This window comes from Dicentrarchus labrax, unplaced genomic scaffold, assembly GCF_905237075.1.
Source record: "Dicentrarchus labrax unplaced genomic scaffold, dlabrax2021, whole genome shotgun sequence".
In the NCBI taxonomy this organism is placed as follows: domain Eukaryota; kingdom Metazoa; phylum Chordata; class Actinopteri; family Moronidae; genus Dicentrarchus; species Dicentrarchus labrax.
Window position 1 is genome coordinate 22,069,943 of NW_026136715.1, and position 21,382 is coordinate 22,091,324.

At 40.1% G+C, this 21,382-nt stretch overlaps 1 protein-coding gene across 4 annotated transcripts in view; it reads left to right on the forward strand.

The window, feature by feature from the left end:
* Nucleotides 1-21,382, forward strand: part of cfap74 (cilia and flagella associated protein 74) — a 51,457-nt gene that overhangs the window by 11,067 nt on the left and 19,008 nt on the right. For 3 of the 4 annotated variants that reach the window (XM_051424889.1, XM_051424890.1, XM_051424892.1), the window contains exons 15-22: nucleotides 6,889-6,955; nucleotides 7,241-7,330; nucleotides 7,755-7,940; nucleotides 8,080-8,197; nucleotides 9,528-9,643; nucleotides 10,620-10,742; nucleotides 10,899-11,020; nucleotides 18,133-18,261. In XM_051424889.1, coding sequence (XP_051280849.1) covers nucleotides 6,889-6,955; nucleotides 7,241-7,330; nucleotides 7,755-7,940; nucleotides 8,080-8,197; nucleotides 9,528-9,643; nucleotides 10,620-10,742; nucleotides 10,899-11,020; nucleotides 18,133-18,261 — 951 coding nt within the window. The remainder of the gene's footprint in view (nucleotides 1-6,888; nucleotides 6,956-7,240; nucleotides 7,331-7,754; nucleotides 7,941-8,079; nucleotides 8,198-9,527; nucleotides 9,644-10,619; nucleotides 10,743-10,898; nucleotides 11,021-18,132; nucleotides 18,262-21,382) is intronic. The other variant, XM_051424891.1, reaches the window with a different exon arrangement.

The window sequence follows — 21,382 nt, forward strand, 5'->3', positions numbered from 1 at the left end:
GACGAGAACGCCGGTCTCCTCGGCTGTGAACCGCTCCTGGTGTGCGCCTGGCCAATCCGCCGTTATAATAGCAGTACGCCATGGAACAATCGCGCCTGCTTGTAAAGGGAATGTGAGATGATGCTCTGATTGGTTTATTGCACGTTACACCCAAACCACACCTATGACTAATGTAGCTACTTCAGACCAACCCATTTTAGATTTGCGCTGGGCGCAAGAGTCATTTATCCCGCCGGCATAATAGCAACAGCGCCCGAGATCCGCCCACAAAGCTACTTGCGTTTTGCGTTTGATACTTGCGCTTCAGATCGTCAAGATAGGGCCCTATATGTTGAACAGTTTCTGTTACCACATGGAAACATCTGCTCATGTATCACCACTTAGCAATTTAATACAACCACTTCTTGTCATTTTAAAAGACGATGGAGTGGACGTGAAAGCAAAGCCTTTCCTCCCACATATGGATCACCACGCTCACTGCTCCTCTGATGAGGCTCGGCTCAGTGAGTCAGTCTACGGCTCTGCTATCTCCTCTCTCTCAGCCTGCCAGCAGCCCACAGTCCGAGCAGAGAAGCATTGTTCTCCAGGTCACTCACTGTGTATCACTTTCCCATCAGTTCCCCTGTGACTTGATGTGGTTTCTTCGTCTCTCTTCCTTCTGCCTGACTGAGTGAGGAATCTCCCAGGCTAGTGCAGGGTCAGCTGGGAACTACTGATGCTGTTCTTGGGCCTTCGTGCCGGACCACTTGTCTGAACATATCACCTTCTAGTCCCCTGATCTTAACGCACATGTAGCAAACAAGCACTTTCCTACCAAACGGGGGAATGCACACATACCGTAGAGTGGACATTATACCCACTCAGCTCTCCAGCTCCCATCTCTCTTTCATGTTACTGAAACACAGAAGCACACCCAATCTCTCTTCAGATTTTTCATAATTATATATATTTTAAAGGTATGGTATAGATTAAAGGACTAGGTATTTGTATATTTTGTAACAATTGTATGAAAAGTTAAATTCATCAGCTATAAAGCACACTTTAGTCACTTGGTGACTTATTATGGGAAGAATGCTGACAATCTAACTAGGTAATCTTCTTGTGCCTTTTATAAGATAAGGATTTCTTCCACACTCACCCAGTGTGCTAAGTGCTGCCACCGGTGGGCATAAAATATATACAGAAGATACAGTTGTAGTATTAATGTTGTAAAACAACTTCCAGCAACCAGTGGAAGCACTGAGTGCTCAGCTGAGCACCACTCCAGTCAGCAACATTGACATTGTTTCTGTGTTTAGACCTAAAAAGTTAAACCCTAAAAGTCGTTTGGAATGATTACTCACCATCCAGTGACGGTAACAAATTTTATAAGCCACTGACTGACTCAAGTGTCAGGGGTTATGAAGATCCAGCACCATGATACATAGTAGTCCTAGATCAGGGTTGATGGTGGCTAATGTTAAAAACCGTAGATAGATATTGATGTATAACTGAGATTAAAGTAAAGTTAAAAAAAAGTAAATAGACTGTACCCATTCAATTCAACAGGTCATCTTATAATGACGTCTTTAAAACAACTGACTAAATAGATTCTTGGGAAATCAATGTGCCATTATCCTGTACTGTAATTGCTTTTGACTGCAGTGGCCATCGTTTAGCGTATGTTACATAGTCCCCCATTGAATTTTGTCATATTCCAGAAAGAAATACAGCAGATGCTGTCAGGTTGCCCGGATTTTTGCCGTTATATTGGGTTCATCATACAGTCTAGGTCTATTGTTCAAGTTTGTTTTGTTTACTGTATGTACGTACATCCCACTGATTATTCACACTATATTGGAACTAGTCGTGATCAATGTTTGTATGACTCACAAACAACAAACAATAAGTCATTTCTTGCCTCTCTTCACTGGATTCTAAATTTACCCACTATATGCTATATTGACCCACACTGGGTACATTTTTAACTCAGTGATTTGTAGTGTGTTCCCTTGCAACTTTCACAGAACAGAATGCTACTGTAAAGTGGACATATCCAACCATTGTAACTATAACCACAACAGGATAATGGATAGACTAGTATATGAATAATATACACTGAACAAAATTATAAATGCAACACTTTAGTTTTTGCCCCCATTCATCATGAGCTGAACTCAAAGATCTAAGACTTTCTCTATGTACACAAAAGGCATATTTCTCTCAAATATTGTTCACAAATCTGTCAAAATCTGTTAGTGAGCACTTCTCCTTTGCCGAGATAATCCGTCCACCTCACAGGTGTGGCATATCAAGATACTGATCAGACAGCATGGGTATTGCACAGGTGTGCCTTAGGCTGGCCACAATAAAAGGCCACTCGAAAATATGCAGTTCCATCACACAGCACAATGCCAGAGTTTTGAGGGAGCGTGCAATTGGCATGCTGACTGCAGGAATATCCACCAGAGCTGTTGCCCGTAAACTGAATGATCATTTCTCTACCAAAAGCCGTCTCCAAAGGTGTTTCAGAGAATTTGGCAGTACATCCAACCGGCCTCACAACCGCAGACCATGCGTAACCACACCAGCCCAGGACCTCTACATCCAGCATCTTCACCTCCAACATCGTCTGAGACCAGCCACCCGGACAACTGCTGCAACAATCGCTTTGCATAACCAAAGAATTTCTGCACAAAACGAGATCTTGAGGCCCATTGTTGTGCCATTCATCCACGACCATCACCTCATGTTGCAGCATGATAATGCACGGCCCCATGTTGCAAGGATTTGTACACAATTCCTGGAAGCTGAAGACATCCCAGTTCTTGCATGGCCAGCATACTCACCGGACATGTCACCCATTGAGCATGTTTGGGATGCTCTGAATCGGCGTATACGACAGTGTTTTCCAGGTCCTGCCAATATCCAGCAACTTCGCACAGCCATTGAGGAGGAGTGGACCAACATTCCACAGGCCACAATCAACAACCTGATCAACTCTATGCGAAGGTGTCTATTGTAGTAAGAAAAAGAACTGAATTATGCTTACACATGCTGACAGATTCACCTATTTCTGCCACTTTCCATATACACCCTCATTCTACTATTATGTGTCTGTTGTGTGTAAAACATGCAGATTATTCACACATTGATACCTACAATATTGAGATCAGTCGTGACAACTGTAAAGCCTTCATGGCTCACCCAGCTAAAAACATTAGCACAGCAGGAGAGAGAGAAACGTGAACCAGGAACACACTGGGCTTTCTCACACCAGCCCATGGTTCCCTGTACGCCCCCTGAATTTCTAAAAATGGCTTCCCATCCCCCTACACCCCCCCCGCCCAGCGTACATGCATTGTCTATTTGTGCCAGAATGGGTTCTGCTGTATCTTTTCACTGCTGGGACAAAAACCACAACAGCCCAGGCTTGCCAGACTTGGTGAAAAGCCATAGTATAGAAGCTGTGTTTTTACAATTAGTGTCACTTCCTAGCATGTATTGCAAATGACTGGCTGTGAGGAAGACACCCTTCTGTGGTCTGTATGCTCCAGAGCTGAGCTGTGAGATAAAACCTAGGACCATAGTAGAAATGGTGGTACTCGACAAAATCTGAGGGTGCGATCACACCTACAGTTTGTGTAGTTTGGTCCAAATCCAAATGCATTGTTTCATTTTGCATCCTGTAGAAGTTCATCAATGACAAAACTGTTTAGGGAGCATGCAAATTCAAAAAGAAGGAAAAGGAAGTGAACTGAAATTAAACTGGATGTTTTTATCTGCTACAGTGTGTAGTTGTAGACCAAAACAGACCTGTGGTAAAGCTAAACCCAAGGTGCTTTATTTTTCTAAAAAGTGATCTGCTTAGAAAGGGACCCAAAGATAATTAGAACCAATCCAAAATGCGGTCAACCAAAACAGAAAACCCATTTAAATATAGCGAGAACACCAACACTGGCAGCAGCATGATGCGCTACCAATTAACAAGCAGTTCAAAAAGAGTAACAATACATCTCAGCTTCCCTGCACTTTATCTCCTGTGATGATGCAGCAGCACACAATCAGAGCTAATAGCGATACACCTTAGATACACTTGGATGTTTAGCATATCGATACACAGACCCAAGACCTGCAGCAATATAAAACCATATAAAACCATACCTGGACCCAGTCGGGTCCTGTGTCTGGTCTTGGTTACTAGAAATCAAAATGACCTGAGAAGACCTCTACATTACAGATCTGAAATTAAATGGCATTCCCTGTGTTGTCTTTAAAAAAAAAAATACAAGGATCCCAAGGCGATTATATATTTTGCTACTTCCTAAACTATTTTCATGAAGCTGTAGCCGTCACCATACTATAATTGACTAACAGTGACAGTGACTAACATTCAGACAGCACCCTGAAGCTAGAATTATGCTTCTCTGAAGATGCATATAAACAAATTCATTTGAACCTATGCAGAGATGGGTGCTCAGTATGGGTCACAGAGGCTTGCAGAGGAACCAGTGCGCCAGTTGATGTCCACATCACCAAATCTCTACACAGTGCGCTGCTTTGCAACCCCATTGGTTATTTACCTCCTGTAGGGAGATGGGTTTGAAAAAAAGATGAAAACAAATGTAAACAAACTAATCAAAGTATAAAAGCAAAACATCGGCATGTTAATAGGTTCACAATAACAAGGTTAACGTGCTGGTTAGCAGGATATATTAGCCATTTGCTAATTAGCACTAAACAAAATATAAACCTGAGGCTGATTAGTTTTGTAGGTATTTTAGTCATAAAGATTGCATTTGAATACAGCTCAGTTAAGACAAACTACGGTGGCCACGAAACTTGCAAAAAATGCAAAAGAGCCAGTTTGTCTGTTCCGGGCTACTGTAGACCCTCCGTGGAATGGGACACCTTTCTGCCAGTAGATCTTCCTAAATGTTACACCAATGGATCAGTCAAAACCATAGATAGATGTCATATCCTATAAGAGCCAGTGAATTTCTGAGAAGAGATTTTACTTCTGTGAAACAACAGTAATATATATATAGATCATCAGTTTTCATGCTTCACTGAGAAGACATTTCTTCACTAGAAATGGTTATGAGTTTGAAAGTGTTTTAGCTCTGCTGACCTGAATAATGAACTGAGAGTGCTTATTGATTTAGTGTAGGAGAAGGCAATGGGGTGTGGCCAGAATGTACAATAGAACACAGGGCATAGTCACTATTACTGTACAGCCAGTCTCAGCTTCATTACTTCAGTCTACTGCAATGGATATACTGTACGGTATGGCCTCATTTGCAGCACTTTATATAGGGCTCTAGCAGGCTTTTTCAAACACTGCCACACAGCATTTAATCCCAAGTGAACTGTCCTATTTTCTTCACGTGTAGTTTCATACCACCTGGCTTGAAGATAGGAAAGGCGAATGTTACCAGTAATGACATAAATTAGCCAAAGAAAACAAACACCAGCATTACCCAACCAGGAGGAATCCTTTCATACACTTCCAGGTCACAGTGGTGAGCTGGACAGCAGCTTCAGCCAGTCCGCTCCAAGTTCGTCACCTGACAGCTGGACCAATAACTTTAAACAACTGGCTCAAAGCCAAACACAATGGTCCATTGCCTGCTGTTGTTGATGATAGTATGGATAGATTGCTAATTATGTTGTAGTTTTACTGTTTGTCAAGGCTCTTCAGACCATGTTTCAGAAGAGGCTGTTTTTAATTTTGAAAATTCATTGTGGCTATAGAAAACATCTTTGTTTAGTGGGATGTAGGACTGATCATCTCTTTGTATTTTTAACCATCTACTTCATGACCATTTACCAATGAAGTGTTGTGTTGTGTACATTTTTACCTAACTAATGTAGCTACTAACCCATCATGTCCACTGGGTCACGTTGCAGTGGCACAATGGCTCTGTCATGTCTCCATTGCAGTTCTATCTATTGTTTAGCAGATTCAACTAATATGCATTATTTTAAATTTTTCAAAAGAGAATAAAACCATTTTGGACATATGTGTGTAAACAGTGTCAAGTCTTCAGTTGTCAGGGGAGGGGACGTGGTTTCAATCAAACATGCCAGAGTGGGAAAAATAAATAAAAGTTCAATTTCTTCTGATTGAGTTCTTAGGAAAAAAATCATTTCATTTTCACTTAGACTGCCTAATTATGCTCATTGTTGCATGTTTGTAACTTTTTGTTTATCCGTTGAATTCTGAGTCTCTTCCCTGTGTCTCTGGCTGGCTGCCTGCTGTATTCATATTGATTGGCCCTCTTCTTGTGTCTCTGGAAGGGCAGCACGTTATCAAGCTCCTCAGGGCAGTAGTGGGGTTGGTGTGAACATGTGCTCGGAGATACACATGTTGCTTTGAAATAGCTCACAGTCTTCATGTTTCTTTTCCCATCTGTAAATAAACCTTTGATTTCTGCTATAGTTTACAGTGCGATATGATACAATTTGACTGTGAAATAGTTTCCGAGCATTCTGTTCCACGCTGCAGTGTTTTCATATATAACAATAACTCTTTCTCTTCTTTCTTTTCTGTGCCATGCTAACTGAGCATCAGGTTGACTTTTGGCCACAGCCATGTCTTCTGCTTATCTACTCTGCTCTCACGAGATTCATCATACTATTCCAGCATTTCATCTAGAGCTGCTAATCTTTTGTTGAATACAGCATATTTCCTACTGTGTTGCTTTAAAACCAAAATACTGGATGTACAAACACAAACACTGGTTTTACATAGTATGGCTCATCAGCAATATGTCTATTAAATATTTTACATTGAGCAGCTAAATAACCATAGGAACAGCACTCTGTGTTCCATATGCGGTAATGCATTTTAAAATGAATTCTTCTTACATAATTCTTACTCATAACTCATTGTGATTTGTGTTTCAGCTTTGAGCCTCCTGGTTCTTTATCTACTGGGATGTCTTGTGACATGCAGGCAGTTTTTCAACCTATGGTTAGTATTATCAGCCCTCTTTTTAGACATCTACAATGCAGTAGTCTCAGATCTGCTAAAAAAGAAGAAGGTGGTTTTAACTACTTTTGAGTCTGAATGTAACAATTTAGAATGAAGTGTGATACAGACTTTTGTCTCTGTACTTCCGTCATGCTCATTAATATTATTCTACAATTCATATAAATTTACGTGTAGGAATTACATCAAACATTTATTCTGAGTTAGGTGTGCGATAGCCAGCGCTGTTATGAAGCATTACATTGTAGCATTATGTAATCCTTGCAGATCAACGAGGACCTGGAAGGAGAGGTCCAGTTTGCATCAGCAGTGGGTCCCTTCTCTGTGCCCGTCAGATGCACCATAAAGAAATGTGATGTGAGTTGTGAAAAAAGTTTTGAAAGGACAGTTTTTTTCTTGCTATTCATACATGTTGTTGGTAACATATAAGTATACACCAATCAGCGATGATAATGTTATGGCTGACTGGTAACAAACATAACAACATGGATTTTGTTGGCCTACATAGTTGTAGCTTTAGGTTGCTAATATTCTAGTAATAATGACATTAGACTAACAGGAACAATAATTATTGAATAAATATATAATTGATCACACTACAGAAGAACAACACTGACTGGTTATCTATCCCAGCATAACAATCTAATTAAACTTTATATCTTATTTAATCAATTCATGTATGTATTAATGTAGGTATTAATGTATGTAAAACTATGTACTCAAGCTGGCAGCTCTCCGCTGCTGATGCTAATTACTGTTTGTCAATGTATCCTATTTCTAGCTGGAGGTTGACAGCCAGTTCCTCGACTTTGGTTTGCATGTAGTAGGCCAGACTATTTCACGGACTATGACCTTGACCAACAAGGGTGCACTGGCCACCCACTTCAGCTTGGACACCTCCACATGTCTCAGTCCAGAAACTAGCCAGGTCCAGATGCCATCCCAAGTCTTTGTCAACACATACCAGGTCAGACTGCAGTAGATTTTCTGTGTTGGATGTTGAATTTACAGCATACATGTAGTCAATTCACTTTAGTTGGTCTAAAGACAGTCATGTGAATAAACTATCTTGTATAAAGTCAAACTAATATGTTGTTGGCTGACAGCAGATAAGCGGTCAAAACACAACATGTGACAACCAGAGGAGCTCTGCATCCATGGGCACGGATGAACCAAAGCAAGAGAGTCAGGAGCTCTTTGAGGCATTGCAGCAAGAGCAACCAGGTAAAGCTATTATATATACATATATATATGCACACACGCACCAACTGATTATATAATTATTTAATAAATAACATGTTTAAATATGTTTTTAAATAACATTATTAATTTAAAACATGTACTTGCATCTTTAAGACTGAGACAGATTTGGTAGTGTCCTTTCCGTTTTCCAACTGGCCATAGTATACCTGCTGTATACAGACGACTGGCACAGGCACAGTCACAGTGAATACCTGAGGTCTGGCAGTAGGGCTGCATGATATGGAAAAAACATCACACATTTAATTTTCACTGAAGAAAAACTATTAAAATCATGATAATGTGAAACTCTTGGGGTTCTGTAGCAAACACGTGTTTTTCTTAAATCTGAAGAACAAGATTTCTAGGCCAGGGCATCTCTTCAGAACTACAGTATGTCAGTATAATGCTCTATAAACAGATCCATTATTCTGCTTTAGCTGCAAGAAGCAAATATTGTAGGACAAAAATGAAATACACTGACAGTGAATATTTTTTATAAACATTTTGCTGTCATGTTACTATACTAAACATATTAGCAGTGCAGATTACTTGTATTTGAACTTGATTTGTAGGAGACAGCGTTGCCCTCTGAAATACAGCAAGTGAGGGCTGACAAAAACTCCCCACTGTGGACGATTGTTCTCATCTTTGAATTCCTGTTAGGACATTTGGTCCTTGTAAGAACAAAAATAAAAGAACACACACAGAAAGCGAAGGATTCACCTTGCTCTTACAGCTGGGGACAAGGAGGTATCTTTTCTTTGATGTTCTGTCAGATCTGAAGTCTTCATCGCTGCACTCAGCATTTTCCTCCACTGATGTTTCGATAAGCTGTTCAGTCTTTTGCCTCTGCTCTGCTGGCTTTGGAAAAGACTGAGTCCATTTTTTTCTTATTCACTATTGTTGGAAAACGCTGGGCCACATTTTTAGGCTGCTGACAGTAGTTTATATTTTGTGCCTGTGTTTGTTTTTTATATCAACAGTGTCTCTTGAACTGGTGTCAAAGAAGAAGAAGTGCTGCTTTGCATGGGGTTCCGATGAGCTACTGTATCTGCATATCCCTTACTCATATGTACAGGACACTATTTGAAGTGCACATTCATACTCCCAGTAGGATTAGCCAATTTTAGTGATCCTCCTGAGCTTTACCTTAGAGCCACCCTAGAGCGACACATTTTGCCTTATAAAATAATGGGGTTCACAGTGTTTTCTTAGGGTTGTATTTGGTGGATTCTCAACTTGTCAGGTCAGGTTGCCCGCTCAACCGCTCAACAGTTAAAATGAAGAGTTTTGCTTTTTGTCTGTGTGGCAGTGTCAGAGGCTTCAGCTACAGGTCCAGAAGCTCTTCCCGAGGCATGTGTCTCCACTGATGTGGATGCCCAGACGGACCAGGGCCACTCAGACCCCGGGGACATAAGGCTAGGAAATGTAAGTGTTAGCTCATATTGCAAATACTCAGTTACGTATGTCTTACAGGAGCACAATTACTCATCTACCGTCATCACCAGGGCAAAATTATTATTTGTCTGCTGGTGTGGCTATAAACTGATGAAGACAACATGTAAGGGATCACCAAAATCATTTAGGATCAGCATCCCCACCCCGTTTCTAGCTGTTGATATGAAAATGGTCATATTTAAAGATAGCACAACTAACTGCTTTTGATAGCTCTGAACCAAAAATATCAATATCAGCCCATGAAACTGGAGTAGCAGAGAGATACTTTTCTGTTTCTGAAGAGACTATTATATCTGTCTGGAGAACACTCTCTGCCTCTCTGTCTTGTTTTTAGCACTGATGCTGTGTGTGCCTTGTGGCCCATGTGAAGTTCTGGAGTTGTTCAGGGTTCATTACGTCTCTCTGGTGGGGGGCTAATGGTGCATTGCCTCTCCCTCTGTGCTTCTTATGGCTGTGTGTATTGCATGCGCCTGCATGCCCGCGGCTCGATTATTGTCATTTTGACTGATACTTTCACATTGTGTGGTTGAAGGCTGGTGTCTTAAATGGCAGATTATCCATCAAGCTATTGTGGTCCCACAATATTGAGTCGGTTGCAGCATGAATGGCTTACTCCTCTCTTTTGTTTTTTATTATTGCTCTCACCGCTTTTCACTCTACTTTGATTGCATGCCATTTGAAGTTACACATCTGAGATTTCAGCTTCCCCAGCATGGATGGAAATGGTTATTTGTAATGAGGTAAAAAGGTTAAACTCAAGAAGCTCAGTGAAAATATGTAGAGGTTACACACTGATTTTACATTTAGTGGGAGCACCTGATGTTCATTTTTAAAGTTCATTTTACATTTCTTTTGTAGAATTCTTTCTCCTTAAAGATCCAGGACTATCAAAAATATATTAAAAAATCAAATGTTTGCTTGTCCTGTTTGACGTACCTTCCTTCAGTTTAGAGAGGGGGAGATTGGACCTTTTCAAAGCATCAAACTGGAAGTTTTATTCACTCCAACCATTCCAGGAGAGGCCGAACTGGACTTCCACATCAAATTCTCAGACTTAACCAGCAAACCAGTAAGATATAACATGTTTACTATCTTTTGGATGTTATAAGTAACAAACAAGATAAGGAAAGTAGTCCTAAAAGTATACAGAGATTAGTTAGTTTTATTCATGTCAGTGTTATTTCATGTTAACCATTCCTGATTAAAGGCATGTTGATACAAACAGATACCCATCCAGGTGAGGGCTGTGGCAGTCAGCATCCCTGTATGGGTGGTCCAGCCCAGCCTTGACCTGAAGATCTGCATGTTTGACCGCCTCTATCAAGACAGTATCATGGTCCAAAGCAGGTGGGTCCAAAAGATGGCTGACAGCTTTGTTATATATGTAAACCTGCTCTGGATACAGAAATGTTCTTGAGTACCTGCACTCTGGCACTAAAAATTTAATTTAGGCTCACAATCGAATGTAATACACAAGAGAGGGACCTAAGTGAATCCACACAGCAACACACTGATTGTGTCACTGATTTAAGTTTGTACTAACTACTTACAAACCCTCCTATTTGTTAATGAAGGAAAACAAGAAATCCCTACAGTACATACCCTACAGTCATAAATAACAAATTTGTCAAATAAAAGATGAATTTTTTGTCTTGAAGTAAATTAAGATGCAATAAAACACAAGCAAGCAAACAGTTAACCGCCATCCTTGTTAGCTTTCTGTCTTGCCAACAGTAACTCAATGGAGTAATACACCAGAGATACTTAAACAATCCCTCTGTCTCTATAATTGAATAAAACTAGTTTTCCAACTACCTTGTTTGAACAGGCAACACATCAAATTAAGGGATGTGAGATGTCACTTATTACCATATTAGAGTCACAAATCAACATTGGTTCAAGGACAAAAATGGAGTGCCAAGATACTGTATAACACCTTATTTGATTAGATTTCAAGGTGATGTGCATGTTGCAATTAAAAACACTAGGTGTCTTTAATGTGAAAGGACACTTCACACCGAACACAAGAACCCTTCATTTTACAGGTCCCTTGGTTCCCTAATAATTAATCAAAATGTCTTTGTTACTTGGATCTTTCTAATTATAAAGAAACTGGAATTGGTACACTTGAGTGCCACCTAATTTATTTCAGTTTGTAAAAATGGAACCGGGGATATAGTAGTTACATTATGAAAGTGAACAGTTTGATCGAGTTTTGATTTTTATTTCAAATCAAACTTTATATTTTTCATGTTTATCTGTTACATACAAGTACTAAGAAATGACAACTATATACTGTCTAGGAAATTATTAGGAAACTAATGTTCCCATGAAATAAAGTTATCTTTGCAATCAATTCAGTGTTTGTAATCATGCAAAAGGTGAGTCATGTTAACCTGCATGAACAATGACCACAAGCAACAGAATGTTGGGAGTGGTCTCGTTTCAGGGTGAACTGTGTTTTTCATGTACAGTTTGAGCAGATTGTCCACAACCACACACATATAAATAAATTCCTTTCCCCAAAGGAAACAGCACAGTATTCACAAGCATTTCATTTGTCCAGGACTAGTTTCAGCTTTTACAGGACAATTTACTTACATTTGTCTTTACAGGTCAACACTGTATAAGAATAACTGACATGACAGATTCAGACTACTCAGGTAGTCTCAGTTAACAGTGTCATTATGACAATAATGATGGCAATCAATGATGGCTTTTAAAAAGACAAAATAGCTGCTGTATGATTTTGTGGAAGAATCTTGTCACAAACAAATGTGTGCCTGCATATGCCAAACAAACAAATTGTATTGGCAAAGGGGAAAAGCAGTCACAAATCCAAGCTTAGAAGAGAAAAAGAAGCAAAAATAACTGCGGTCTCTCCGTTGTTTTAGCTAACAAGTCTTGAACCAACACATCTCGGGGTGATGTGCTTGTATCTGGTGCGTTGTATTTTTTAGTCAACAGATGTAAACGTCTTCTATCCCCATAGTAATAGCAACAGTTCTGAGGTTGTTCAAAGGCAAAAGATCTTAAGGTCTTAATAGTCATATATTGTTGAATGTTGTGATTTTGTCCCTTATGACTTTGATTCTACCCCAATTTATGATGTCAAAGTACCTCTTGGGGCCTCTCTGTTCCCTCCCTAACCCTAAAATAAATAAATAAATAAAAACATTACAGGCACAGACCAGCTTAAGCAGTGAGTGTAATAAATATTTTAGGCAACACCTTCACTATTAAGTCATGTTGAAAACAATGTTGAAAAGTCAGAACCTGTAGGCAAACTAAAAGCATGACACATGACACGTTAAACAAACTTTCGGTCTGTGTAACACACATTATGAACCAATCTCATAGTCAGTTATGCAGCATGTGCATATTTAGCAGTCTATTATAAAGTCATTGTGAATCTTAATGCACACCTGGTACAAAGGTGCTTAGGAGAGTCAAGTCATGCAAAAGAAGAAAGTGAACCCCCACACACTGTCAGCACTTTTCAGAAGTTTACTGATAAAGTAGTGCTTCAGTCATAGACCTTTACCCAGGCATTCAACTCACAATGTGAAACAATCTTTCTACTCAAGCTGCAACAACCAATCAAGGGTCAGTATTTACTGAGAGGGGCATTAAAATGAACTAAAATTGTAGTATTTAAGAGGTTGTATAAAACCCCTCAGCCCAAGTGATTGGTGCATGTAATATTTCCATTTTATTCGTTGTCATGCTCAGAAACATCCTTGGAAAAGAGTTTAGAAAGTGGCATGGACTGCTGATGTAGCGTGCTGGCTTATCTGCTGAATGCAATACTAAAACTCCGTTCCATACTCAGTCTCTGCCAGAACGGGCATTTTCACAGAAAAACGGCTCATGGAAATCCCTTAAAATTGACAGGGCCAGCTTACTTTTCAGCTGGTCCAACAAAAAACTCTCCGCCTAACCACGCTCAGAGCCCAGAGCACGCGGACGTGATAAAATAGAGACGTATTAGCTGATAAATGTTCCCTAAACAAAGGATGATGTAAGGGACCAAGCGGTAAGCTCACATGCCCACAATCCTCTTTGGTCCATACAATTGCACGGAATAAAAGTAAATCCTTTATGATTATGGATGTGATACATTATGATGCACACACAAGGTTAAGAATACACAGGGGGCAGTAACGTCTGCAGGCGTGTGGTCCACCACCTAGCCAGTCACTGTGTCACATCATGTGGGGGAGGGAGTGCATATGTGGGGGTGGGGGATTTGTGACAACTGCCATCTGGTGCGCTGACACACCAGCACATGTGACAACGTGACGATGACAGCATCAGTGTGAACGGCAGTAAAAAAGAAAATGTTAACACTTGCACCAGCAAACCATGCAATATGTCACTCTTGCCTCCAAGACAGTAATTTGAAACACAAAATAGCTTGGCAGGCTTTTTGGGGAAACAATAAGAGAGCTGCTGCTTTCATCATGCAATTTGTCACTTTTTCCTTTGAGTAGATGAGTAGATATCCCACAAGTCCTCCTTAGTTTGTGACAGATTTTTTAAAGAGAACAGCACAAAGCATAATTGAATATGTCTCTCTTGTCTGTGAGCCAGTGATTTGAATATTACTCCTACTAATTGAAAGAATTTTTAGGAGGCTTTAAAATGTGCAGTGTTTGACTTTTGCTTGTGAGCCAGTCATTGGAGTATTGTGCAGACAGTTGGCAGAGTTTTTCTTTTTAGGAACAGTTTTTTTTATTTTATTTTTTTCAAACACTCAGCCTGGACTTTCAAATCCTCTCCACTGTCACCTGCTGGGGAGCTGAGCATTCCGCCCAAACTCAGGACATAAAAAACACACAAACAACCTGCCTTTTTTTCCTTCACAAAGCTTTGCAATGTACTGTAATATGCCTACTATACCTCGTCTTAGTCCAACCTGGGTACCTTACTGTTTGGCCGGTTCCTGTTTTTATTCTAGGGGAATAGAAACATAGAAACCTGTTATTTCAGCTGGTTATTTTGAAATATGTTATATGGTATAAACCAGATAGTGCTGCATTATGGGGACAGTTGCCTAGAACCCTTGCCATGAAGGCTTGGTATCCCATGAGGCTTTGCAGTTCATGTGGAGAAGGCAAGCGCAGCCACCTGGCCCTTTCAAGAAAGGGCAGAGGCACTGCTGTAGCTGTGGGCACTCAGAGTCCAGGCACTCAGTGATTCCGCTCTGCTTGTAGAACCAGCATGAGCCACTTCTCTCCAACATGACCCAACACACTTGCCACCTCAATGATTATTGGGTGTGTCATTATCAATGTTGCTCATTTACCTAACTTTTTGAGAAATAGTTTTTTCTCCCAAAGATTTTTTTGTGGCATTTTGCCTTTATGTGGCAGTCGACAGTGTAGAGACAGATAGGAAACATGGGGAAAGAAAAGGGTGAGATATGCAGCAAAGGTTGCCATCTAGATGAATGTGTGTCGCAGTAAACTGCCTCAAACTAGCTGGGTAAAGCAATCACATCAATCTCAAGTTCTAGTGATATTTTATTTTAAACGAACAATATTGATAAATAAATACGGTGTAATCATGGCGTGGACGTTAGTTAAACCAGCAGCACACGGACAAGTGAGACATGTGTGAATTGTATAGTCCACAAAAATTTAACCGAACCCACTTATTGTCTTATTCATATCTTTTTTAAGAGACTACATGGCAGAAATTACACCCAAATATTTGTAATTGTTAGGGCTGTCAACAAGAAGCTAGTCTTGTTGAAAACAGGGAATAAATAACTTCCAACTCACACTTACAAATTAACTCGACTACAAACTTGCTCCTTTTCCTCTTTTTCATGCCTCTTCTGTCCGTGCCTGAACCCGCCGTGTCTTTATCCCCAGAGTCATAGTCCTGGTTTGAGCCACTATGGCCATTACATGCTCTCCTCTGCTCGGGTTTTGTCGCTCGGCCCCACTCCTTGGCAGTATTCCCCGCTGGGTAACCCCTCTCCTACATGTGTTTAAACTCCCCCTGTCCTTTGAGCTCCCATTCTGGGTAACGTCAGCTAATAGGAGCACCGGTAAGTGACTGTGTGTTATAAGAGAAAAGGTCCGTGCTGCAACAATCCCCTGACACTTCCGTCGTGGTGACAAGGCGCAGCTCCCGAGCAGAGTTTAACGTTGTTGTCATTTTCTGCTACTATCAGACTAATGAAAGTGCATCGACTAATATTCTTCATATCGACTAAGTCGACTATTAGGGGGCAGCCCTGGTAATAATGTAATTGTTGAACATCCCATTCTGAAACCATAAGCATTAATCCCCTGCTACAACAGCCTCCACTCTTCTGAGAGTGCTATCCACAAGATTTTGGAGCCTGACTGCAGTTATTTGCTACCCATTTCTTCTGTGTTAAAATCCGCTTTTATGTTGACCCATCCACACTCCACCCTACAGGGACTTTGTTGCGCTACAATAATGTCACCTGACTTTTCTTTGCTTAGAATGACAGCATATAAAGTCTAAGAAAATCTTCTTATTGAGCCATTTTAGAATTTAACTTGAACAAGGAATTGACAAAGAAATTGTTTTGAAAATTCCCTGAATTACAGAACTCAGCATTTATATTGTAAATCTACAACCAAGTGAAACAAATATATTAGTTTGATGTGAAGGTTACACAATCAGTATTACAATGTTCTTCACCCAAAGGAAGCAAATTATGTGAATTGCTGTAAACTTACCTTTAAATCATTAAACATAAATAAACTGGTCACATGTTGCCAGTAACAAAAGACAGGATGAGCTAAATGCCCCTGTTAATTAAAATGCCTAATTACCCTAAATGATCATGTATCCATGAATATTCCTCTGAGAGTGATTTGAAGGTTATCATTTGGCCGGAATTAAGATAGAGACTTAATATCCCCCAAGTGTCCCTGAGAGTCCTTGCCTCGGGGAAACAACCATCTGGTTGACCTCGCTTTTTAAAGTGGGTCACTTCGTTTGAGACGGGAATCGAAAAATGAAGGGTCCCTCAGTCTATTTGGCCACAGCTCGCCTATTACTCACCTTTGTATCTTTGAGGATGAAAGCAGACATAACTAAAATATTATCACTGTATATGCATATCACCTCTAGCACACAGTTTTTTTTCAGCGTGTTTGTACTGTCATCATTTTATGAAGGTGTGTGAGTGTGGGCTGTGGTTGAATGTGTTTGAGAATTCCCAAGGTGAAGAGCCATTTATATCACAAGCCTCAGTTATAACTGCCTCAGCTATAACTGAGGCTTGTTGCCACAGGCACAACCATCTGTTGGAGCTCCTGGAAATTAGGTCACCTAAAAGATATGGACTTGGGGTACATCACTCCATACAAGCCCGTTTCTGTAGGTGTCACTCAAACAAAAATCGTTTCTCTGTCCTTGCTGAGTCCTTGAGGCGTGAGAGATATGCCGTGCGGGGTCCACTGGACATAGCACCTGGAATATATATTTTTAGTTGTTGATGTCATAAAATTAACATGTTTACCTAATTGCTATTGCTGTGTTGTCTTTGTGTATTTCATGATATCTGAAAAATTACACCTGTAAATGTCAACCTACAGGCGTAGCCATGCTACTGATGGATTCAAGTTATTGTATTGCATGACAGGGATTTTGTATAGAAGACGGTATAAGCAAACCCAAATCCAAAAACTACATGTCATCAAATTACCCTTGCACTTAACACATTATACGGCCTGCTCCAAAGAATGCCATCACTCTGATTGGCCCAACCCCGTATCCAAAAATACTGCAGCACACGATTCACGTCAAACATCAGTAATGCAGGAAGAAGGGTGCCCTGTGGGGATAGGGATGTGGAGTATTAAACTTTAATGCCAGAGACTGGAGTTTGTGCCCCTATCCCTAACCTTGACTAAACCTAACTGATTTTAACCACAATTTGCCACAACCCAAATAGAACCCAGGTTCTACAACCAACATCTGCACAACCCCTGTGTGTCAAAATTTTGCTTTGCAGAATTGCCCTGTATCAATAGCAATAGGCTTGGATTAAACAAAGGGGGTTTGTTATTTTCACATAACTGCACAGCTGTTGAGTATCCTCATCACAGCTTTAAATTAACTCACACATTACAATTTTAATTCTGTTGAAACTAATGGCTATTGCATTGCAGCAGCTTTATCCACTTGTAGGAAAGTTAACCCAACGCTGATGTGCCATAACAATTTCAAACAATAATTATACAGCGTTGACCTCTTTAGCCAGTGAACATGGCATTAAATTTGGTAATCCAATTGCAGTTCCACATGGTGACACCTGTAAAGGCAGATTTTCCTTCATGGGGATTCTTCCTGTGCATTATTGCCTGTGCAATACTGTCTGTGCATTATTTTTCAATAACAGAACAGATCCCCCATTGTTAGAATAATGCACTATTATGCTAATGAAACCATATTTTTTTTCCTGACAGGGCCAGCACAGCCTTGAAGCTGACCTTTGAGGTGTGCCTGGAAATGAGGAAACACATGGAGATCGTACCAAAGACAGGCTTCATACAGGCTCAGTCAAGCTTTAATGCCCAACTCAAGTTCCTTCCGAGGTAAGGAAGGACACACAGAGGATGCAATTATAATGGAATCACTGGAGCATTCATAATCTTATTTTAGACTGTAAGCTTGTTAAGATCCTATCAACCTTCTATAAAAGTGAAAACTATTTCACTCCATAGGAGATTTGTCATATGTATTGATTCAGGCTTGCAGGTTTGTGACTTCCCAGAACTCTGCTTCTTCAACAAAGGAGAAACCTACAGTTTTCTTGTTGGACAGGAATATACTATAGATTGTATACAATGCACACAGAAATATCTTGTTTAAGGGCTCTTGGAAATAGATTGAAGTGTTAGAAGTATACAATAAACCAGTGTACCAGTACACCAGGACCGACTTTAAAGGATTCTGGTTCATTACAATCTGAGTTTAGCCATTTTTGCCGTTGTTTCTATCAGTGATAATATCATTGTACTCAACTAGTTAATTGATGTTACCTGGAAATGCAGAAGCATTTCTTAAAAAGAAGTCAAACAGGGCAAGAAACACAAGCAGTCATAGGATCAGACAGGTTTACTTTATCTGGGAAAGAAGACAAACGCAAAAGGTAAACACACCAACTTACAACTATGAGCTCTTGGTGCGCTTTGGTTTTACCTTGAAAAAAATTGATTTAACTAATCTGGCTCGTCGTCTGACACTTAACATTTTGTCACTACATGTCAGTGTGTTCCCAGATCTCAGCAATTACTTTTGTGAATACAGTAAAAAAATGGCCCAAGTTATAAAAACACAGAATTTTCCCTTAAAGGTAGCAGGAGGGGTCTTCACACACTATCCAATTTTTGATAAAAGAACTGTATAATATTTTATAAAATCTGTTATGCTACAAAGCCTGTATGAGCTTCCCTTATTGTTATAGGCAAGCTGTGGAGTCTTACTGGGGTACAAATGGAAACAATCTATAGCCAGTCAACACTCAGCGGGTATAAAAGAGTTGCTCAACACACCTGCACTCTGAGCGCAATGGTAATGGTTTCTAATGACTTTGAAGGACGTGCTAATTCTTTCTACAACAATACACACTCTATATTTAGATGGAGAGGCAGGAGTTGAACTGCGATTTGAATGCCAGGAGAGCGGACAGGGGACCCCCAGGGCAAATATGAGAGGCGTTCAGTATGTAAAAACTTAGTGTGGGCGCTAGTATTCTTCTGCCCACCCTCCTTTTTTTCCTTCACACTCCAACGGCTTTGTGTACTGCTAACTGAGAGAATATTGATGGAAAATAATAATAACAGGACGATATTATTTGTCACACACAAGAAAGGTTTGGGGCATGCACCGGTCATCGTTCAGCCAGGGGGCAGAAGGGGGAAGTGGGAAAATGTCAGTAATCTGCCTTAGTGAATCAGCAGAGGTTTTAATGCGAGGATTAGAGTACAGCATTACTCGTGCTGCTGCTGAGATGGTGCAGCATTCACAAGCACTAACACAGCTACAGCCACCACCCCCTCCTTACTCCCTATGTATCACACTTTTCTCTCTGTCTCTCTCTTTCGCTTCTGTGCTGTCTTCTCCCACTCTCTCACACATACTTCTCTTTTTCTTGGCCTCTCACCTCTGTGCTTAACTATACTTCTCTCTCTTTGGCTCTCTCAATCTCTGCAGTCCTATATCTCTGTGCTCCTTCACTTCCCCTCTAACTCTACATCTATTCTGCCTCTCTCTGTTATTCTCAAACTCCCTCTATGTATTCACCATCCACCACTGCTTATATGCTGGCCTTGATTCTGCTTACATAACCTTTGGCACCAGACCCAGTTCCCTGTGCTCTCAATGACATCGCTGTTGTTCTTAAAGGATAATTCCAGTTTAATACAACTTGGATCTTACTTAGCAATCAGCTCTATCGATTATGATAACATTAAACTCACCAAGTGAATTGCTGGGATCTGAGACATCACCAAAAATCAGTGCAGCAGTAGCCTGATGAACTGAATTGCCATTCCATTTCACTTCATTATTTAGTCTGACATTGTGTTCATATGAGCCAATCAATTTTTGTTTGGGAGGGGATTGTTTTTTTTTTTGTCCTAACAATGTAATGTATCTGTTCCGCCAGCTTTAGCAGTAGCTTGAAGCATTTACCGAAGAGACAAAGAAATATGACTGCAAGGGGAATTGAAAGGAATATGCCTGTAAATGACTTCTAAAAGCCCTATTTATCCTAACTTTAACATTGTTACTAGTGGCACGTTTTTATGTAATGATACTACTTCCTTTGAACGTCTTCACAACCTCTTCAGGCTATACGAGGGGACTGGTCTCTGAGTGATGCTCTCTTCTGCTAAAATTAATGTGTGTACTTCTCGTCAACTGACAAACTTATACATTTCAAACTTAATAAAACTTAATAAACATAATGTTTATTTACCTCCCAAACAAGCTTTCTAGTGAAACTTACTTCACCTACTCTTTTTTATTTAAATTACTACTGGTACTGTCGGCAGTGTGCTGGCATTACTTGGTTTTAGAGCTACTCTGTTTGATTTATTACATAAACAAATACTTTGTCACCTGAAATTATTGCTATTGATTGATGATTCTTCTTTGGCATTAGTAGTAATAGTAATAGTTCTTGCCCCATTGGACTTGTGCCTGTGATATATTATTGCTCATTCGAGTCATGTTTCATGTTTTTCTGAAAGATTAATCCCTGAGTTGTTTTTAAAAAATCCAAACCAACACCTATCTTGATGATATTTCCTGAATTTTGAAAGACTCCTCTAACCATTTGGGAGAAAACACATTCCACAAGCTGCACAGTAAAAGTAATTGATATAGACAAATATAACTTATGATGAAACTTCATAAATTTGCTTCACATCCTATAAATCAAGCAAAGATGCTTTGCCAGTTTGGGCTACCATCTTTGTTTGGATTAGGGAATGGAGTCGCAACTTGGGAAATGGCTTAGGAAAGGCTTTTATTGTGCAGGGGATGGAACATTTCATTATCCAGATGGTTTGAAGAGTCTCTGAGGATTGTGGAAATACCTTCAAAACAGCTGTAAGTATTTTTGAACAACCTGCATTTTTTAAAAGGGATTTATTTCTCAGAAAAACGAATGCTTTGCTCTGCGACTCGGATGTAATGATAATACGGAGA